The sequence below is a fragment of the Protopterus annectens genome, chromosome 12.part0, assembly GCF_019279795.1.
Source record: "Protopterus annectens isolate FY-2018-M chromosome 12.part0, PAN1.0, whole genome shotgun sequence".
NCBI lineage: Eukaryota > Metazoa > Chordata > Ceratodontiformes > Protopteridae > Protopterus > Protopterus annectens.
The window spans coordinates 342,150,973-342,173,438 of record NC_056746.1 but is presented as its reverse complement, the minus strand read 5'-3'; the positions used below and the strand labels follow the sequence as shown (position 1 = coordinate 342,173,438).

Genomic DNA, 22,466 nt, shown 5'->3' with positions numbered 1-22,466 from the left:
GCTAGATTGAGTGTTTTCAGCTGACTGTGAAGAGTTTTGAAGTTGTGCTGGGTTAACAGGAGAGGCATTAGAGGCAGGATCCATGGTGGGGAATGCGTCAGGCTCCTCAGGAGTGGGTACCAGTGTTGTCTTGGCCAGTCTGGAGCAATGAGAATCATCTTTGGTCTGTCTGCTCTGGCTTTTAATAGAACTTTGGGCAGCAGAGGAAGAGGTGGAAAGGCATAAACTGTCATTGTTGTCCAACTGAAAGAAAGTGCGTCCACTTTCCAGGCCTGTGGATGATAGGTCCTTGAGCAGAATTTTGTCAATTGGTAATTTCTGTAGGTAGCAAAGAGATCTATATCTGGCCTTCCCCATGCTTGAATTATCTTTGCAAAAACTTGAGGATGCAACTTCCATTCGTGTGGATCTGTCATATTTCTGCTTAGGTTGTCTGCCAGCGTGTTTTCCTTGCCTGGTAGGAATTGTGCTTCAAGTTGGATTTGTAATTCCAGAGCCATGTTCCAAAGAGACATGGCTAGCCTGCACAGGGGATATGAATGGGTTCCTCCCTGTTTGTTTATGTACCACATCACTGTGGTGTTGTCTGTCCTTATGAATAGCTGGCCTGGATGCAGTAGGTCTTTCAAAGCCATAATAGCATTTTTTACTGCTAGCATTTCCTTTTCATTGATGTGTAGGTGCTTTTCTTTTTGGGACCATTTGTCCTGAATGCACTGATCTGTCATGTGCGCCCCCCCAGGCGTAGTCTGAGGCATCTGTTGTAATGATTTGATTTGCTTGAGGCAGGCAGAAAGGGAGACCTATGTTTCTTTGGCATGCTTGAGCCCACCACAGAAATTCCTTTTGGAGACATGAAATCAGTGGTATAATTGTTTCCAAACTGTGGCTGTGTTGAGACCATAAGTTTTTTAGGTACCATTGAAGTTTCATCATATGCAGCTTTGCACATGGGATTAGCAGGATGCAAGATGCCATGAATCCCAGAGCCTGCAGGATTTTCCTTGCAGTCAGCCTGGTGAAGGTTTCCATTTTTCTGAAGTATTGAGATAGTTGCCCTTGTTTCTCTGGCTTGGGGTAGGCCATCTGGGTGTTTGTATTCAAGCTGGCACCCAGGAAAATTATTATTTGAGAGGGTATTAGTTTTGATTTCTTTTTGTTGACTGTGTATCCCAGAGAGTTCAACAACTTTATTACAAACGCCAGATGTTTCAGAAGTAAGTGTTTGCTGTCCGCTTGGATCAGGCAGTCGTCCAAATATGGGTATATTTGTATCCCTTGAAGTCTGCAGAAGGCAATTACTGATGCCAGGCATTTCGTGAACACTCTGAGCGCTGTAGATACGCCAAAGGGCAATGCAGAGAATTGATAATGGGTTGAACCTGCAAGAAATCTGAGGTATCTTCTGCAATCTTGTCTGATAGGGACATGCAGGTATGCCTCCTTGAGGTCCAATGTTACCAGCCAAGACTCCTTGCCCAGCATGGGAAGAAGCTGCTGTAATGTGAGCATCTTGAATTTTGGTACGAGTAAATATGTGTTTAGGATGGATAGGTCCAAAATAGGTCTCCAATATTTGTCCTTCCTTGGTACCAGGAATAGTCTGGAATAAAAACCTTGACCCTGTTCTTGTGTAGGTACCTCTTGAATAGCTTTCATGTCCATGAGAGCTGAAATTTGTTTTTGTGCCTCTGCCCTTTGATTTTGTGGCAGGTTTGGCATGCCTCTCATTTTTGGAAGGGTGTGAAAGTGGAATCTGTAGCCTCTGTCTATAATGTCCAGGATCCATTTGTCTTTTGTGACAATATGCCAATTTTTCGAAAATAATGCCAGTTTTCCGCCTAAAGGTGCTGCCATTAGAGCTTTGCTTAGCATGCAAAGGGGAAAGTCATTGTGTCTGCTTTCTGAATGGCTGTGATCTATCCTCTCCACCTCCTGGTATAGGTGCTTGCCATTGTCTGCCTCTAAATGATCCTTGAGATTGCCCTCTACCCCTCGGGCGCCTGTATCTACCTCTTTGAGGTCTGTCCGTGGCTGGAAAGGACCAATTTTTTGAAGGCCAGTTTCTAATGAAACGTGGAGGTTGTACCTGTAGGAAATCTTTCACTGTTTGCATTGATCTTGCCTTTTCCTCCATTTTCTTTAATACCTCCTCAGCTTTAACACCAAACAATACATCTTTTTGAAGAGGTGCATCTAGCTTTGACATGATCTGGTAAGGTTTGCTCTTTGAGCCAAGCATGTCTACGTATGACAGACCCTGTAACAGCAGCTCTACATGAAGCCTCTAAAGCATCAAAACCACATTGCAAGGTATGTTTACCCACTTGTTCTGCACTATGCAACAAATCCTGCAACTCCTTCAAGTCTGGTTGTTCAGGTTGTGACATTTTGTTTTTCAACTGAGATAACAAAAACTGTTGATACTTTAACATATGGAACTGACAGTTTAATGCCCTCATGGTTAAAGTGGCCGAGGTGTATACCTTTTCCCCCCACCTTTCTAAAGCTCTGGAATCTCTCTCTGAAGGTAATGGATTTTTGGCAGTAGAGGCCTTAATTCCCTTGGGACCCTGTGAAATAGTTTCTGGGTCAGCAGCACGGCTTTTGTATAGGAATTGGTGTGAATCAGGAACCCGGTAATACCTGTCAGGCTTAACTGGAGCTGGTGGTAAAGAATCTGGGTTAAGGCTGGCCTCTGAATACACATCATCTAGTATGTCTAAGACAGGAGGGATAGCCAGAGGCCTGTGCTGAGGGAGCAAGAGGAAATCCCTGAGCCTTTTCTTGGAATCTGAGTAATCTTGGCCTTCCCAGTGGAAGTGCTCCCTCAAGGTATGCAAGGTTTCTCCAAAAGAATAGTCCTCAGGGGGGGAGACAGAGGGAATGGACTCCTCTGCATCAGAATCTTCAAAAGGGGAGTATGAATGTTCCTGGTCTTCAGAATGTTCTGAAGTAATGGAGGCCTGGTCTGAGGAAGGGTATTCATCCTCCACTCTGGGCCTTTTGTCCGAGGGGGTTTGAGAACCCCCGATAAGAGTAATCAAATCCTCAGCCATTTTGAGCATCTGTTTTTTAGGCATGGGGCCTTGAGAGGGGCCCTGTGGAGCTTGTCTTTTAGTTTGCATGGCTGCTTTAGATTTAGTGTAAGCCTTAATGGAAAAAGAAGAAGAAGGCCTGAAGACACCTTGAGAGGTGGCAGGCCTGTCTAAACTCTGAGTTTCCCCGCCAAGAGTGGCGTCGGTATCTGTAATCGAGGTGTGGGCCGAGGAGCCTGCGACCTTGGGCACAGAAGACACCGCTAAGGAAGTGTCATCGGTAGTCAGGGGCTGCGTAGGCGCCTTGCTCTGAACCGGAGCACCTGTAGTCGGCTTTAGCGTGGTGTCGGTAGAAGTCGCGGACCTCTTATGTTGGTCCTTATCTTTGCGTCTTTTACTCAAAACTGGAGTCGGGGTATCCGACGACATAATGTAATTAAATTTTTTGCCAAAATAGTGTTGGGCGAACTCCGCCCGACGCTTAATAGTGCGTTTGTTGAAGCTAGTACAAAAACGACAGGCCGAGACGTCGTGGTCTGGGCCTAAGCAAGGAATGCAGAAGGAATGGAAATCCTTATGCGGTATTTGCTTCCCACATGAAATACAATTATTAACTTTGTCTGACATCGGTCGCAAGAAAAGTTTCCCCAACGAGGTACTTAGCTTTCAAGAAGACTTCGGTTGAAAAATATTCGTAATCTCAGGAGCTGGCCGACCGGCACTTGCGAACTGCTTCTGCTTCGGGCACCGCGCGGCAAGAAAGACTGGAGAAAATGGCGTTGGCTGGGTCTTTTATACCCCTGCTGCACTGACGTCAGGGAAGAAGTGACGACATCCAACGCTGGACCTAGACTTTGGAATTCGGCCGACCGAGGACCCGCCTGACGGCAGGATGCCCAATCTGTTATGACTGCAGCTGTATGCACGATGAACATCTATAAGGTAAAGCAAATGACACTACAGGGGGATATATGTCCGGTAGACTGTCCAGAAGATTTTCAGGCCCAAACACCTGTTAATCCACAATATGCAGAAGATTTAAAAGCAGAGGTTACAAAGTTTAAGTACGTAGATGACAGTGAAGGAGATGATAATGAGGGTGAAGAGCAAGTAGTACAGTTATGTGCAGTTGAAAAAGCATCAAATTCAGATGACTGGGAAAACATACAATAGGGGTGTGCCCTCCCTACCCAAGAAGTTTATTTTCTGACATCTTTTACGAAGGGGCGGGATGGAAGGCCCCTAACTGATATTTGGGTAGAGGGGACACTGTGGAAAAATGTATTATTGGATACGGGAGCATCTGTTTCAGTTACTAGCCGACCACTCCCACCAGATGCTAAAAAAAGAACATGCATTTCAGGTTTTAATGGCACTGGCTGTATAGCAGTCAGTAGTAAAACTGTGTCCATACAGTTTACACAAAATGATTCAGGCATACAGGGATCTTTTTTGATGCACCCTTCGTGTGCATCGACCATTATAGGTATGGATATTATGAACAAAATTAGATTGGTCATAGATGTACCAAATGGCATAATATGGAAGGGCGCAGAAGAATTTACATGTTGCGCCATACAAATAGATGAGACACTGAAAAGACCACAAGGGGCGGTACATACAGACACGCAGGATGCATGGCAGTCCTTACAGGCACATTTTCCGCTATTGTGGTCAAAAGGAGCGACAGACTGTGGAAAAATAAAAACTCCAGTAGGAAAAGGAAATGAACAGGATTTTATACCGCCTTTCCAAAAGCAATACCCAATACCAAAAGAAGCAGAAGAAGACATGCAAAGTGCATAGCGGATTGGGAAATGGCAGGTATAACAGCAAAAGGTGAAAGTCCAACAAACTCACCCATCTGGCCAGTTAAGAAAAAAGATGATAGCTACAGATTAGTCATAGATTTGAAAAAAGTAAATCAATACACTACCCCTAGGGCGCATGTAATCTCAGGAGTTCCTGAACTAGCAGCTAATACAAAACCACAAAGCCAGTGGTTCACAGTCATTGACTTGGCAAATGGATTTTTTGCCGTAGCATTGAGGAAAAGGGATTGGCCTGAATTTGCCTTTACTTTTAACAATCAGCAGTATCTTATGACACGTTTACCGCAAGGATTTCAAAATAGTCCGGTAATTTTTCACCAAACAGTAGGTAAACCTCTAAGTGGGTTAAAAGAAGACGGATCAGTGCTTCATTACATAGATGACATACTGGTACAGTCTGAAACAGTACAGCAGCATTTAAAAAAACTAAGGGAAGTCTTTAAAACACTGCAGGAGGCAGGATTCAAGGTAAAAAGTAAGAAAATACAGTTTATTTCACAAGAAGTCAAATTCTTAGGGACCATTATCAAACCCACAGGGAGATCCCCATGTGCACAGAAAGTACAAGGCATCCTACAAATGGAAAAGCCCATGACCATTTCAGATTTACATAAATTCATGGGTATTATGAATTACAACAGAGAATTCATTGAAGATTATGCACAGGCAGCAGGACCTTTGTGCAACATGTTGTCCATGCAAAAAATAATGGCACTGTGGAATGGGGTGTGGTAGAAGAACAGTCTTTCGCAGTTATGAAAGAGAAGTTGGCAAGGGCTACAGAATTAATAGCACCAACCTCAAAGTTACCATTTGTCTTACAAGCGGCAGTGGGAAAAAACACACTATCAGTGGTATTATTACAGGAATGGCCGCACGGGGGAGATAAGAGATCACAAAACACTTTGAGACCAGTTACGTTTGTAGCCGAAAGATGACACCAGTAGAAAAGGGTTACCACGCCTGTATTCAGCAATTATTGGCTATATATTGGGGAATCAAACAGACAGAGTATCTAACAGTCTTTTCATCCATAATAGTGCAGACACCGCATCATGCAGTGCAAGTACTAGTAGACAGTTTCGAAATGAACAAGATTACTGATGGTATTAGTCAAGCAGTATTCCCTAGGTGGATGACTACTTTCAGTACAAAAAAGATAATCATTCAGGCAAGAGAAAAATACTATTTGTCCAGCTTGCCGGGATATGAGGGAAAACAGCATAACTGCATTGACAATCTAATACAATTTGTATGTGTAGTTTCAAATAAACCAGTGTTAACATACAAGCAAACATCCTTTGTGGGATGTATCAGTAATATCACGCATTTAACCTGGGAAAATGAGACTTGTGTGTTTTCTACCAGTACTAAAAAAATGGCAAAATTTCAGTGGAAATATGAAATTATTCAGTTTCCTAACATTACCTTGTCTTTAGACAAATTAAGAAATATAGTACAAGAGACAGATGATCTTAAAGCTTACTTGAATCATAACCGCAGCATAATACGGCATGAAGTAAACAGTATAACAGTAAAAGATGAATTTGTAAAGTTGGCTGAAAAAACGGAAGAGGACACTGCCCATAATTGGCAGAATATATTCACAAGGTGGTCATCATCTGGAACCAAACTGTTAAAATGGCTAATACATTCGGTGTTAGTAGTTTTGGGAGTCATAATAATTATGACGGTTTGGAATTGTTTAATATGCTGCGGGTTGCGAAGAGTCGCATTAACACAGCAAATTATGATGCTAATGAAACAAATGCAGTTTTTTCTTTTTCTGAAGTTTAGTCCGTTCCTCAAAAATACAATAAGGGTGAACTGAAAGATTAGTATTATTCTGTTTTATTCACTGTCTTTTCAAAATGTTGCTAGCATGACTATTAGCTTGAATAAAAAGCTGCATGAATTATAAAGGGTTAATCTAAAATAATATAAAATGCTGAAAAACAGAAAGTAGTATATGTGTTGGCAAACATATAATAGGTTAAATAGATTTTGGCATCCATGTGAAGGAGTATGTTATTGAGAAACAAAGTCTGTAAAAATAACTATGTAGATGGCAGCTCCAAGGACATCCATGAAGTAAAGCTGAAACATGAAGCAAGATAAAGATGAAACACAGATACTGCTGGAACACTACGTTTCACATAACTGAGTTTCCTTGGACCACCAAGCTTAAAGAAAGGACAAATCATAAATTAGAAGAACAAAGAAAAACTGTTATACAAAGAAAGAACTGTTTTACATCAGACTCTGGAAAAATACTAGATCTTCTGGTATAAATGTAACTATGCTTAAACAGACTTTGGGAATTTGCTATAGAGAGTTGACAGCACATGTGTTGAGTGTTTGTAGAACCAGCAATCTAATGTAACAAAAATGTCGTACTAACTAAAGCAGTTTACTAAAGCAGTTTGCCTCCGTGTATTTATTGTACTTAGTACAATCCAGTATCTAAAAGTAGCTGTTCATACTAAGAGTTAATATACTGTGGTGTGCTTGCATGCAAATCTAAATAACAAGAAGTAACTAACAGAAGGCAGCACAGAATTCTTCATTTACAAACATTACACATTACATATATTGTTATATATCCTATACTCTAAGGAACATTACATAAGTTATTAAATTCCTGCTTTCTCTTAAACCTCATTCTCCTCCAAAACATTTTTCTGCATATACTGTTCCCACAATTTCCATTTCCCTATGTAATTTTTTCCTACCCTTTTCTAAAGTTTCCACTTCCTGTTCTTTTATCCATTACAATATTCACTCCATCAAGTATAGTTGGTTTAGATATTAATTTCCATTTTCTAGTAATTGTTTTTTAGCAGCCAACAGAATTACACATAACAAGGCCTTACTTTGTCCAGGCAATTCTGATCCTGTATCCCAGCTCAGAAAACTAATTTTCTTAGTTATACTCATTTACTCACCCCGTATTCCTGATAGAGTACTCTGAAGGAATTTTTAAAGTCTTCTAATTCATTATGCCTCCAAAACATATGTTCCCAGTTACCTCTTTCCTCACCTTCACACCTCCAACAATTGCCTCTACCTGAGGAAAATTTTTTTGGACTTTGCTTGGGGAATAAATGTATCTATGCAGATACTTCCAGGCAAAAATCCTAAATCTTACAGACTTAGCTGCACATTTGGAAGCCCTACACATGCCCTCCCATTGTTTCTTTGTGAACTGCATATAAAATCTCTCTTCCCAATCTTTTCCGACTTCTGAATGATTTCTACAGTTATTGTTCAACATTTTATGTGCCCTACTAATTCTCCCTTTTTTAACAGCAGTTTATGTTCTAGGTTAAGTTAAAATTTCAACCAGTGCAGGTCTTTCATTCAGGATCCCCTATCCCTTTCTCTTTGTCTGTACTTTGATATCAGTCCCTGATTAGGAAGACAATCACTAGAATGCAATTCAAATGTCTCCTTGGCCTCTTTCCATTCTATTATCTTTCTTTCTCTAATTATTTTATTTATTTTGCATTTGTTGACCGGGTTAGTCCGACTGAGCTAGTAGCTCATTTTCAGCAGAGACCCGGGGAGAAAAGCTCCTCAGTGAGTTACAACTTAAACAGCACACGCAGTAACAAAAATACATTCAAGATTACAATTAATATAAGCACTGGATAAAAAAAATCTGATGTAGATTTAAAAGTTTCATTGTATTAGTATTAGTTTATAGTGGTAGTAAAGTGATTATGAGGAAAGTAATCATTCTCTGTGAGACTGATATTTTCAAAAAGAGCAAAATAGTTGTCTAAGATGGACTTAAAAAAACAGTAGGCAATATAACATAGGATGCATCAATTTGAGGTATGTTGAAAGGTTATATACTGTTTGATAAATGCTTATGCTGGCAAAAAAGAAGAGGTGAGAGAGTATCTGAAGATTAGTAATAGAGCAAGAATCAACGAAGCAGAGCTTGTTTTGTAAGGTATGAAACCAATAGATGAGAAGGAGAAGGTGGAGACAACAGATGTGGAGGGGAGATGAGAGATGGGAGGTAAAGTCTGGAGAAGGTAGGATAGAAGGTAAGATTAGAGGAAAAGTGCAGGTAAAAAATGTGGTAGGGGGAACACGGATGAGAGAGGTAAAGTGGGAGGGTGTATCAATGAGAGACTGAGGAGAAAAAGAATTATTGGATGCAGGCGAAAAAGTGGTTCACGGAGGATAAGTGTAATAGCAAGACCAGTTTTTCTTTAGGTAATCTCGTCTGACAGTTTTAAACTGTTTAAGGGACCTCATTTCTAAGGGTAGTTGGTTCCTGGATGTTGCAGGTTTATAATTATACAGGATGCAGCCAGTTTTGGTCTTGGGTTTATAAATCTGTAGCAAGTCTTGTTCCTAAAGCCTTTTGTCAGCTTCCTCCATTAATTTCCATCCTGCTTTTGTCTATTCTCTGTACCCCTAATTGCAGTCATCCCTACTGATAGAATTTCCTTTCTCCATTCCTGTGTTAACTTAGTTCTCAGTAGACATTCTGGTACTTTATGAATATAATATTCTGTATGTCTGTTGTTATTCTCCTTAAGTATCTGTGTTCAAAATTCCATTCTTTCCTTATTTCTTGAATTACCCCCTGCTTCATCATCATCATCCCTTCCACTTTAAATCATAGCTTTCTGCTTGTGTTATAGATAAGACCCACAGCTGTGTAGCCCTAAAATATCCCTTTAAATCAGGTAATCCTACACCTTCTTGTTCTATTGGTAGGATCACCTTACTGCACTTAACTCTTGCCTTTTTTCTCCTCCGAAATAAAATTCTTCAACTCTATTAATTACTGCGTACAACTTCTCCTGTGGTTGATAAAAATATGCCTGACCTGTGTATAAATCTAAAGGGACTAAAAATATTTTACTGCTTATATTTTGCTATCCATAGGCAAAAGTTTCAAGTTTCTCAGTTTTTGTATTATCTTTTGTTTAGTCTCTTCCCACATAACTTTAGCTGCCATAACTGAATTCCTTTTAATCCCTACTCCTAAATACTTCATTTTTATCATGTTCCCATAAATATGGGTATTAATGAACCAACTCATGTGTGGGTACATAGATTATAACTATAGCCTTTGTTTTAGCTTCATAAAATTTATATCCAGAAAAAACCTGGAACTGTCTCAGAATATTCTACAACACTGAGATGTCCTTTTTGGTTCCATCAGTTACGAAATTATATCATGTACAAATAAAGAAACTCCTCTTGAAGAACATACCAATTATATCCTTGAATTTCTGAGTCCCTTATTTTCTTTGTCAGTGGTTCTAAATATAAAGCAAACAACACAGGGAAAAGAGGACACCCATTCCTGGTTACTCTGTTCAGATACAAGTTATCAGATGGGAACCCTCTCACTTTGATTTTTGCCCCAACCCCTCATTTATCTTTCTAAGTAATATTATTATTGTATCAGGAAATGCAAATATTTCCATTTCCCTACTCATAAAATCCCAGCTTACTCTGTCAAATGCTTTTTCTGCATCAGGACCAACTAATAACAGTGGTATTTTCATACATTCTCCTTCCTTCTGGATCATTATTGTTCTACTAATGTTGTCAAATGTTTGCCTTACCTCCAGAAAAACACACTGGTCCATATCTATCAATTTTGGTATCACCTTTGCCATTCTACAGCCATTATACACACTTGTAATCATGACTTAGAACCAAAATGGGCCTATATGAAACTGGATCAGAAGGGTCTTAACCATCTTTACGTATTAAAGCCACCACCATTTTTTTCAAGGATGCTGGTGCCACCCCTCCTTTTAAAATACTGTTAAATACAACCTTCCAGATCATTATCGCTTTCTTCCCTCCTTACTTTCAAGCTTCCACCATAACACCATCTACTCCTGGAGACCTTTCTGTAGATTGGTTATACATCACCATTTTTATCTCATCTTCACCTAACTTTTAGTTGTTGAGCCTCATCTGCCTCTAATTTTGACATATTTAAATATTCCATACATATTTCCATGTGTGCTTTTTCTTGATTTCCTCAACACTCTGCTTTACACAGATTTTCATAAACTTTCTAAAATATCTCTTATACCTCTACAGGATCTCTGGTTGTTTTTCTTATCATAGGCTCCCTAAGCTTGCCAACAACCCTTTTTACTTTCTGTTGTCTAAGCTGTTGAACCAAAAGTTTTTGTGCTCTGGAGTTATAAAAAAAAACAGTTGCTTAAGAGCAATCTTTCTAAACTTATGCATAGTATTTCAAGTATTCCCTTATTTTCTCTTTAGCACTCTGCAACTGCACCTCCTCTTATTCTGTGAGATTCAACTTACTTTGTAATACTTTAACCTTTGTAAGCCCCAGTAAATCATTTTTATTATTCCTTAACCAGATCTTTTTCTTTTATTTCTACCTTATTTTTAAATTCCACTTTCCTTTTATCACACTCACTAGCTATAACTCATGGAATACATTCTATGTTCCCTAACAACTCCCGGATAATTTTCAATACCCATTCCTAAAATTCCTGCCTTTTTAACAGATATGTGAGGGAGTGCCAGAGTCTCATCTTTACTTAGTTAACCTTAATTTTTATTTTAGTTGTTAATGGAGCATGATCTAAAATAGTTATTGGATATGTATCAAAGTTCTCAATTAAATGGACATTTTCCTCTGAAATACAATTTCTATCAAGTTTAGCCAAGTTATAGTACCTTGGGGAATAATATGTAATTTCTCTCTGAGTTCCTTCTACTGAATTCATGTCTTTTACACCAAATATTTTCATACATTTCTTCACAAATTTACCCTCTTGTTACATTTTCCCTTCTAGGCCCCCAGATACATCCTCATTGTTGTAAATCAAATTTCAGTCCCTACCTATAAGTAATAAGAACTCCTATTTTCCTTTTCCCTGATATTCTGCAGAATATCCATCCTGAAATCCTTTCTTTACCAAATTAACATGCTCGGTTCTTTCAAAATGTGTCTCCTGTAACATTGTTATTTGCACTCTGCATTTCTTAATATAATTAAGTATTCTTTCCTTTTCATCTACACCTGTGAGACCACTCACATTACAAGATAATATGGAAAGTGTCACCATTATGGTAAGAGGTCATTATTCCCACGTATTACATATGGCAGCTTTTTTAAATGTCTAATTCCAGCTTTTGTGATACATGTACTCATTAATGTTTGGTAAGTTAGTCATTTATAGATTTTTTCCCTTATTATCAACATCAGAACCTATATCATATTTTACAAGACTTTTTTGTTTTAATAAAAACCCTCAAAAAAAAGGACACACCCCCAGAACACACCCATAACCTATTAATTTAATACAAACAAACATAACTAAGTACATGTTCAAATAATGAAAATTAACCATCCTTACAGGAACATTTGTGTCAAATTTACGGATGCTAACACAAGCCCTAGTTAACCTGATATTGTCTGTGCTTCTACTTACACTAATTAGTGTCTGTTCTTTTTTAAATCTTTACTTCCCCTCTCCCAGATATGAAAACTACTTGAATACTTTCAGAAATCATTAACTTTTAGCCTTGAAGAAAGTAGTGTTGTGTCTTTTATTGCCTCTTATTAGCTTACTTTCATAAAAAGTAAGAGAAAAAAGAAAAATATAGTCCTCTGTTGCAACCTGAGAGACAATCTGAAACATTTATTGCTATAGGAAAAATTTTCATCATATTCAGAACTTTCATATTTACTTGTTTCCACTTAAAATTCTTAATATTTACTTGTCTCCACTGAAAATGGGTTGCTTACTATCAATACAATGCAAATAGCTAATAACCTTTTCTTTTTACAATTATTTTGTATTGTGATTGTTATTTAATATTTGTATATTGTCACTTTATATTTACTTATGTTTGCTGGGGCTTTTCCTCTCGGGTCTCCACTGAAAATGGGTTTTCAAACTCACTTGGACTAACCCGGCTAACAAATGTGAAATAAATAAAATTTGTTATTAGAGTAAGTCAAGGTTCGTAATGCAGACATTCACCAATGCAACAGAAAGACAAAACATATCAGCTCTACATATATTACAATCTGTGTACTTTTAGGAGCTGACCGACCGGCACTTGAGAACTGCTTCTGCTTCGGGTACCGCGCGGCAAGAAAGACAGAAGAAGATGGCGTTGGCTGATGCTTATATACTCCAGCCGCTCTGACGTCGGAGAGAAATGCGACATCAGCCGACGTCGGACCCAGACTTTGGAATCCGGCCGACCGAGGGCTGCCTGAGGCAGGACAACCCATATGTTATGACTGCAGTTGCATTCTTGAAGGACATCATTTATTGCTATAGGAAAAATTTTCATCATATTCAGAATTTTCATATTTACTTGTTTCCACTTAAAATTCTTAATATTTACTTGTCTCCACTGAAAATGGGTTGCTTACTATCAATACAATGCAAATAGCTAATAACCTTTTCTTTTTACAATTATTTTGTATTGTGATTGTTATTTAATATTTGTATATTGTCACTTTATCTTTACTTATGTTTGCTGGGGCTTTTCCTCTCGGGTCTCCACTGAAAATGGGTTTTCAAACTCACTTGGACTAACACGGCTAACAAATGTGAAATAAATAAAATTTGTTATTAGAGTAAGCCAAGGTTCGTAATGCAGACATTCACCAATGCAACAGAAAGACAAAACATATCAGCTCTACATATATTACAATCTGTGTACTTTTGCACTCCATCTCCCAGCTCAAGAACCCAAGATTACAGCCTATCAACTTAAACATGTTTTTGTCTAGCTTTACATCTCTTTTTGCAGTGTAATACATACATTTCTTAATACCAAAAAAAAAAAAAAAAAAAGATATCTGTTTAATAACTTCATCACATACAACTAAAAATACTTTACTATAAAATATGCAATTTATATTGTGAAAACTTTCACAGAAATACTGTTAAGAAAATAAAATGATTTTATTAACGGTTACCTTTTTCTTTTCTCCTCCCCTCCCCTCAAAGTCCTTCCAAACATTATTGTGAGGCAAAAGACTTTAGTTGACTTTGTTAAACTTGTGAGGAACTAAAAGTCCACTCTTTCTATTTATTCTGATACAGCCATATTTCACAAATGTAATTCATGCTTTGCATTCTCACATTTATTTCTTAATTTCCATGCTGCTAGTCTTCTTTCTGTTAATCTCCATCTCGCAACAACAGATTCTAGTGCAACTCCACAGTGCTCCCAACTCTTCTGGTCAACTCCTGTGCTTTTCTCTGTCTCTCAAGCATTTTCCTTTGGAATACTGGAAAAGATTTAATTGGAGAAGCCTTTCTGTGTGCTTTATTATCAGAAGAATGAGAAGCAAAGTCCCCTTCTGCTTGATGGGTCATGCCTTACTGGACAAACTTTTGCATTTCCTCCGTAGCCTGTTCTACATCAAAAATGACTTTGATCCTTTAGGAAAAAAATATTCTGAAGACAGCTGGATACAGCAGCTTGAATTCACATCTGCCTCCTGATATTCCCTGATTACTGGAATAAATTTGTTTCTCTCCTTCCTTGTGTACACTGAGTAATCATTTTCCACAAACACTATACAGTCTCCAACTTTTAATACTTTGCACCTTTGCCAAAGTTTTATAAGGATCAACTCTTTGTGCTGGTAAGTTGTTATATTTACCAATAAAGGTCTTGGCTGCTTTCTTGCAGCCAAATATAGAACATACACATGGTGTGCTCTATCAATTAACAGTTCCTGCTGTGGAATACCAGTCCAGTTGCTTATTTGTGCCTTCATAAAATTAATACAGTCTGCTCCTTCTAGTTCTCTGGTAAGGGAGAAAATCACAGATTTTTCCCTATGTGCTCTCTCCTCTAATTCTACCATTTTTTTAAAAAGTCTCCTCTTGAGCACACTCATATTTAGCCAGCCTTTTCTTCATTTCAGCCTCTGATTTTTGCAGTCTGATCAGCTCATCTGAATATCTGTTTAAAGTTTCTTCCACCTTTTCCAGTCTTTTGTTATTTCAGCTGATATACTCTTTCAGTGTTTCATTTATTTTAATCATGTCTGAGTACATTTGTCTTATTTTTTCCTCTTGATTACTGGAAGTCATGTCTTGCACCAAAACTGGAGCTTGAACTGCTTTTTTCTGAACAGTTGCAGGATTCTATCCAGTCAAACAGTGACTAAATTTTACTGAAGCTGACAATATCTCTGACTATAGTTTCTCAGTTTCTGTTTTCACACTGGGAGAGCTGAAGTTAAGCTGTTGATCAGTGTGCAGTTAAGACTTCCTAAAACTAATCATAAACCCCAGACTCTGGAGGAGGAAAACCGTGAAACTCAGATGAAGTAAAAGGAATTAGTGAGAGGGTGTCTGTATTAACAGATCATTCAAATATGGAAATATCTGAATTCCCTGAGTCTTGCAAAAGGTTATGACTGGTGTCAGACACTTTGTGAAAATCCTGGGGATTATAGAGAGTCTAAAAGGCAAACCAGTGAATTGACTGTGTGATGAACAAACTGAAAATCTAAGAAATTTCTTGAAAGGATTGGCATGTGGAGGTATGTCCAAGGAGAACAGAAAAGCCTGTGGAAAGATGAAAGGAAAAAAGATTCTGTAGTGACAACATCTTGATTGAGGAGAACTTAAGGAAGGTGTTGAGAAGCGACAAATCTAGTATAGGTCTCCATTCTCCTTTTCTTGGTACAAGAAACAGTCTGGAATAGATCTCTTTTCCCAAGTGCAGTTGTGGCGCAGGTTCTGTTGTACCTTGGTAGATCAGTGCTTGAGCTTGAGCAAGAGCTTTACCTGACTGGGAGGGGAAAGAGGGTTTCCTTTAAAGGAGGAACTTCCTTCCAAGCCTTTCTATAAACCATGCTGAATAATGGACAGGATCCACTTAATGTGGTTATAAGTTGCCAATTCACTATAGATGAGGTGAGTCTTTTCGACAGGGGGATTGAGGGGCGGACAGGATGGGGGAAAAGGTAGCTAGGATGATTTGTCTGGATAGAGAGGCCTACCAGATTTGGGGTCCCTGTCTGGTTTACCTTGAAGTCTTTTCCTAGGCATTTTCCTGCCCATATGAGGGTATCTAAACTCCCTGTGAAAGAAGGAGGTGTTTTTTGCTGAGTAATTTTTTTTTATATCTGGGTACAGAAATGAGGAAAATTTGTCTGCAATCCTTCATAACTTTCCCTTGTTCTTATAAAGTTTTAAACAAGTTGGCTGCATCTGGGCCAAATAAAACATCCTTATTCAAAGTAGAATCTAGAAACTTGGTTTTGATGTCCTCATTTAAGGATGGAGAGCGAAGCCATGCATACCTTCTGATAACACAACTAGAGGAAGCAACTCTGGAGGAAGCTTCCACTGCATCATAGCTGCATTTGACACAAAATCTAGCCACTTGTGAAGCCTGAGCCACCAGGACATGACCTGGTAGTTAGTGCCTGTCCCTTCCAAAGAAGCCAGTGTTTTACTTAAATTACCAAAAACAGACAGTAAATATTTAATCATTTGAGTCTAATAGTTCAGAGCACTAAGGAATAGGTGTACAACCTTTTTCAAGTCCATTTCCCTGATATCTTTATCAGAGGGAAGGGCATTACCAACAGGTAGGAGCTTGGATGGCTTATCTGCATAAATGGAAAAGCCGAAGGGCCTACCAAAGGGTTCGTGTACAGATGCTGTAGATTTTCAGGCACTTTGTAAAAACTATCAGGTCTTTTAGGGGTTAGTGGCTGAGAGTCAGGAACAATGATAGTAGAGGGAAAGGCCTCCAGGACAAGAGGGACTACAGTAGGCACAGGAGTGCATACCTCTAAGGAGGTTATGATACCTTATTTGCACATCTGAAATTTGTCTGGATTCCCACTCAAAATGCTTCATCATGTTAAAAATGGTTTCTCCAAAAGAAGTTTCCTCTACAGGAGAATCAGAAGAAACGGGGTCTTCATCAGAGGCACTTGGCCTTGGGAGTGGATCTGAGAGGAGTAGGCCAGAGACTGCTCAAAATCAAAGCCTGCCTCATCAACCTCTGAGGATGATAACTGATGTATTTTGTGAGAGGTAGCAGAAGAAGGAGCATAGCAGGCAAAATATGGTGGTTTGAGTGTCATGATGGTATTGTACAGGCCTTCAGAGAATCCATCCAGTCCATTTCCTTGGACGGCTAAGGAGAGGAAATATTTTTGGTTTTCTGTTTTTACTTTCTCAGAATGACATCCACTTTAACAAGATGCAGCAGATCCAGCCTCTGAATAATAATAATAATAATAATAATAATACCTGCCAAATACCTCTGGGTCCTTCTGAAATTATTAGATGGGGTTATCCCTTCTCACCAGTGTTGGTAAATCACTCGTTTCGGACATGTGGAATCAGATGTCATACCGGCCTCCAATGGGGTTCATGGCAGCAGCAGTCTGAGAATTCTTCAGCTCTACTTCTGGATCTGAAACCTCAGCTGGATGTCTGTGTCTGACTGGGCAGTCATAATTTCAGGCCTATTTCTCTTGATTAACTTATTTGGGACAGACGTAGTATCTGGAGTGGAAGGATCCACTATCTTAGTTTGGGCAAAGCTGGGTCTTCTTGTAAGGGTTAAGAAATTAAAGTCATGTACATAAGGTTTTAGGTATGAAGGAATGGCAAATACTGCAATTTTTATAATCATGCACTTCACATAAACAGAAAAAGCATTGGGAGTACAGATACTTGACAAGAATCTGCCTACCACAATTGAACTTTCCCCTCATAGTTGACACTGAAAAAAACTGCAAACACCAAAGCTTTTAAGAAAAAACAGGGAAGGTTCCCAATAGGGCGCTTATCTGAACCTGTGAAGGCCAACTATATCAATGACCATGCATATTACAGATGGACGGGTGCAAGACCTGCATCTGGACTAGCTGTGAGGCTTTTATGCTTATACATCTGCTTATGCACCTTTACGCCTGCTGGCTTAGGTCATACATCAGATGTATGGCTCTATGATGGGTTTTGGCTTTGCTATCCTGGCCAGACATCCAGATTATCTGGCAAAATAACCCAGCACTTTAGAATACTGCAGCAGTGATCTAAGGAAAGGACATCTATTGATTAGTCATGCTCAAAGATTATGGTTTTGATAAAGTGTTAGTATGCTGCAATACAAATCAAGGGGTAGCAATGCAACAGAAGTGGGAAAATAATGTATGAAGGCATTTGCGTCTCAGTTTTAAAAAATCTGCGAACAGAAATTCAAGAGTATTCAAGATAGTTGTAATTTTTTGTACTGTGCTTGTAAAGTACTTTTGAGCAAAAATATCAAGTACTTTAGCAAATGTCTTTAACATTCAAGGTAAAAAAATCTTCCTACTGCAGTAGACACTGGTGAGTAGCACATTCAACTCATTAACAAATTCATCATCATTGGTAGTTAACTGGTTAACTACTAATGATGATGAATTTGTTAATGAGTTGGATGTTATTATTTCTCTGTCAACTGAAGATTTTAATTTTGTTTTTTGAAGGCTAATGTGGAAGAGGTTAAATCTAATAGGGATATTCTTTATCCTCCTATCCTTCTGAAACCTTTAGTAAGAAGTGAAAGGAATACTGGGAAAACAGGTATTATGTGTAGCCTTGATATGACAGTTGATAGTGAAAGTATTAGATCTGTCATTTTAGAAAACTGGAAGGTTTTACAAGGTAACCCCAAGTTGATGTCCTGCATTGGTCCTGGCTCTATGTTTATTTATAAGAACAATTTTAATTTAAAGACACTAGTAATAATAGCAGAATATTATTGTGCCCTTATAATGGAACAAAAGGTAATGGTATGTATAAGTGTGGTGAAGGCACTATTTGCAGATACATTTTAGAACGGCCTTATCTTAATTTAGAACATGTTATGTCCACCATACCTATCCCGGGGGTTTTTACTTGCAAATCCAAGGGGGTAGTTTAAGTTAGTCTATGCTCCAGTTGTAATGCCTATTATATACTACTAGGAGTTTAGAGGCAAGAATTAAAGAACATCTCTACGCTATAAAATCTAAGGATGAAACCAATGCTTTGTATAAACATTCAGGGACTTGTATTCTATTTACGAAGTTTTTTTTTACTATTATAGATGCTGCTCCCTTGGATTTGAGAAGGGGAGACTTTAAGAACAAAGTGGAACTAAAAGAAACATTGTGGCAATTTAAACTTGGGGCAGATAACGTACCTGGCCTTAATGAAAATGTTAATATTAAATGTTTTTTAAAAGGGAGAAGGTTAAAGTTATTTAAAAGTAATTGAGTTTTTTGGTATGTGACTAAATTCATTATATAATTATTTAATTACTTATTCTTGAATGTGATTGGTTGTTCTTTTTTTACATAGTCTCAATTTTTGCAGTTGATTTATTTTGAAGATTTTCTTGTTTGGATAAAAGCAGAAAATAAGTGTCTCTAAGCTAAAGAAGTGTGTGGAAGTCCTTTTTAATTATCTTAAAGTGCAGATTCTGCTGGTGTTTTTTTTTTTTTTGATTTACCACCTTCAGTTCGGAACTGTTTTTGTAGATCCTTACAAAAGCCTGTAATTTAACTTTTTAATTTGGCTGCAGTTGTAAAATTGCTATGTACTGCTTAAAACAAGTTCTAAGGGAATTGTACATGATGGTCATTCAGGAAAAAAAAATGCATTCCTGCTACAGAAGGTGTGTAAGATGCCTATGACTCACACTGCTGCCACTATATCTCAACGGCTAGAAAGGCAACATAACTTCCTTATGTCTAGTATGACTCACATAAAGGGGACTTTAAATGGATTCTGGAAAGGGGAAAAGAAAGTACTAAAACAGAATCATGTTAATATGCCACGACCACTGACGGTCATTTTGAGGAAAAGCTACTAAAATTTTATAAAGAAGCACCTTGAGATATTTCACTGTTTTAAAATAGCTCAGAAAAAAAACACACAACAAAAACCCACATTTTTTAGTAGAGTTTTCCTTTAAGGAAAGACTTTCCCACAAACAGCCACCTTTTTTCACACTGCCTTCCTATCAAGTCATATGGAACATTGCAAATTAAAGAACTATTGTCTAAAACAACATATCTGTTGTCACAGGCTTATATTCCTTTGTTTTTTTCTAGTTAGCAATTTCTCTTCTGTAGACAGATGGTATTAGCATGAAACAGTGCTGTAACTTGCTTAACTCAGCATAACTTATTACAACAGTACCAAGGCTGTTACTTTTTAATGTCTTTCTTTCACTGTTTCCCTGCTGTAAATGCTTGCCAGTGGACTGTCTTGTTGTACTGCCTATATTACCTCCTAAAAAACAATCACCCAGGACCATCAGTTACTTTTGTAACCAAACTTATAATAAAATAAACGTCCACATTCACTGTTCAAGTTTATTAGCATGCTTAAACCTGAACAGAAATACAAACTGTCAGTAAAAGTAAACTGTGGTGATAATCACTGCTTTATAAGATAAAAAGACAAAAGTCTAGTACTTATGTTTCTGTGTTGAAATACTAGAACATACAATTTGTCCTAGTCTCTCTTTAAAAAAATTACAAAGTTGCTACCAAAGGATAACAATGCAAAAATGTCAAGATCTTAACAGATAGATCGACTACACTGGGTGGCTATGGAGCTAAATAAGAACACAAGTTTAAAACTTACATGCACTTTAGTCAACAATACATTCTCAGCTGACTGACCATTTCTGCCATTTTCTAGGTCACTGCAAATGTTTTCAACTTCTGTTCTCCCTTTCAGTTTTCATCATCTCATCCTGCCCATATCAGAAATCTCAACAAGATCCTTCTTTCTTGCTGCCTTGACCTTGTTTCTAAAGATATGACAATTAATTCTTTTTTTAGCAAAATACCAACTGTTTAAATGATAGAAATATGTGCTTCATTCAAGCTTCTGTACAAATGTATAAGCATTCTGTGTAAACTTGTTTTCAGTTCCATTCTGACATTCATTTCAGAACAGAGAGAAACAGAAACAGAGAATGTGAGAGTGAGAAAGAGATTGGTCGTTAAACAAAATGCTTGGTTATGCCTCTTTCTAAAGATAAGTAGTTCTCCTTCTAATGGAGAATGAGTTCTCCTTTCATTTGTTAAATTACTGGCATCTAATATTATTTGCTTAGTAAAAATTTGTTTTAATGCAATTCCACCCTTAGGAATGCTAAAGACTTAAGAACGCTAAAGAAATAACTTGTCTTATCTTGGTAAGCCTTCCAGGTCAAAAATCGATTACAAAACACATAGCATGGCAACAAATGTATGACTTACCTCACAGAGAAACATAAATATTCCATTATGCTCTTGAAGAAGTTTGCAGACTGTTAAATTGGTTTTACTTGATCCTCCAAATGGATCAAATAATAACTCTCGAGAAAAGGCCCCCTTCCTTTCTAGAGTCCATACATCAATCTCTTCCTGGCAGTATGCAAATGTGCAGCGACCAGGATATCTACATTCCTCCCCAGCAGCGACATCTGTAAAAAAGACACAAACATTATAGGGAATGAACTACTTCCAATGCAGTCAATATTTTATTGTCCATCTGTTCTGCTGACCTAATTAAATTATGCAACTGTTATTCATTCAGTGGTGCATTAGTTAGCACTTGATTCTCCAGTTAGGTTCCCAATTGGGGTACCTGTTTTCACTTGCTATCCTGGTTTCCTCTCATATACAAAAGACATACTATAAGTCAACTGGTAATCCCCTAAATTCTCCACAGGGATGTGTGTGTGTGTGTGTGTGTGTGTGTGTGTGTGTGTGTGTGTGTGTGTGTGTGTGTGTGTGTGTGTGTGTGTGTGTGTCGGTCCTACAGACTGCTATCCTATACAGGATTAGCATCTCTTCCTTTACCTTAGCAGGATGAAGTAGGATTGCTGCTGCAATAGTATTACTTCCCCATGGGAAATTACCACACATTGGCATCCAACCTTCAAGTCCAATTTCCAGAAATGTGGTAGACAACCCCAGTGCAAAGCTGGGATCCACACTTAATGCAGGATGTCACCTCAACACCTGGCTAAAGGAGGAAGCAGCCTACAATGCGTTCATTTTTCTTTTTGCAACAGGTAGCATTAAGAATTGCACAACTGGATAGCCACTAAGAAAGTCTGTTCAAATAGTCAATGCCCTCTTTATCTGACATGAAGGACACAAAGAGTTGATATGTCTCTCTCTCTCTCTCTAAATAATACAGAAAATTGAACAGAATAAGTAAAACTACTGCAGCACTGACACATATGAAGAACATGTAACAAATACTCCAGACTGACCTTACTAAAGTTCTACACAGTGGAAAATGGCATCCACCCAAAGCCCACTCATAATGAATTTTGTGACCAAATTTAGCAAGTGATAAGCCAAGGGATCTTTTTTCTTCCTGTACCCTCTACATCAGCTCCCTCTATTCTGCACTTTTCTTCTGGGATCTGTCCACCTTCCCGAAACTGCATACTTTCTGCTTTTTTACATAAGATTCTAGATACAAACTATATCAACATTATGAATGCTCAACCCATTTTCATGGTTATTCTTAATGCAGAGCAGTTCTGATGTAGTCAGTAAACAAATAATCCTATTCTCCATCTG

The 22,466-nt window shown here is 38.2% G+C and overlaps 1 protein-coding gene across 1 annotated transcript in view; it reads right to left on the bottom strand.

Annotated features, from left to right (window-relative positions):
- The window catches only part of ZC3H7A (zinc finger CCCH-type containing 7A), a 1,693,893-nt gene that overhangs the window by 367,208 nt on the left and 1,304,219 nt on the right, over positions 1-22,466 (bottom strand). The window contains exon 14 of the mRNA XM_044089416.1: positions 21,147-21,352. Within this exon, the coding sequence (XP_043945351.1) occupies positions 21,147-21,352 (206 nt within the window). The remainder of the gene's footprint in view (positions 1-21,146; positions 21,353-22,466) is intronic.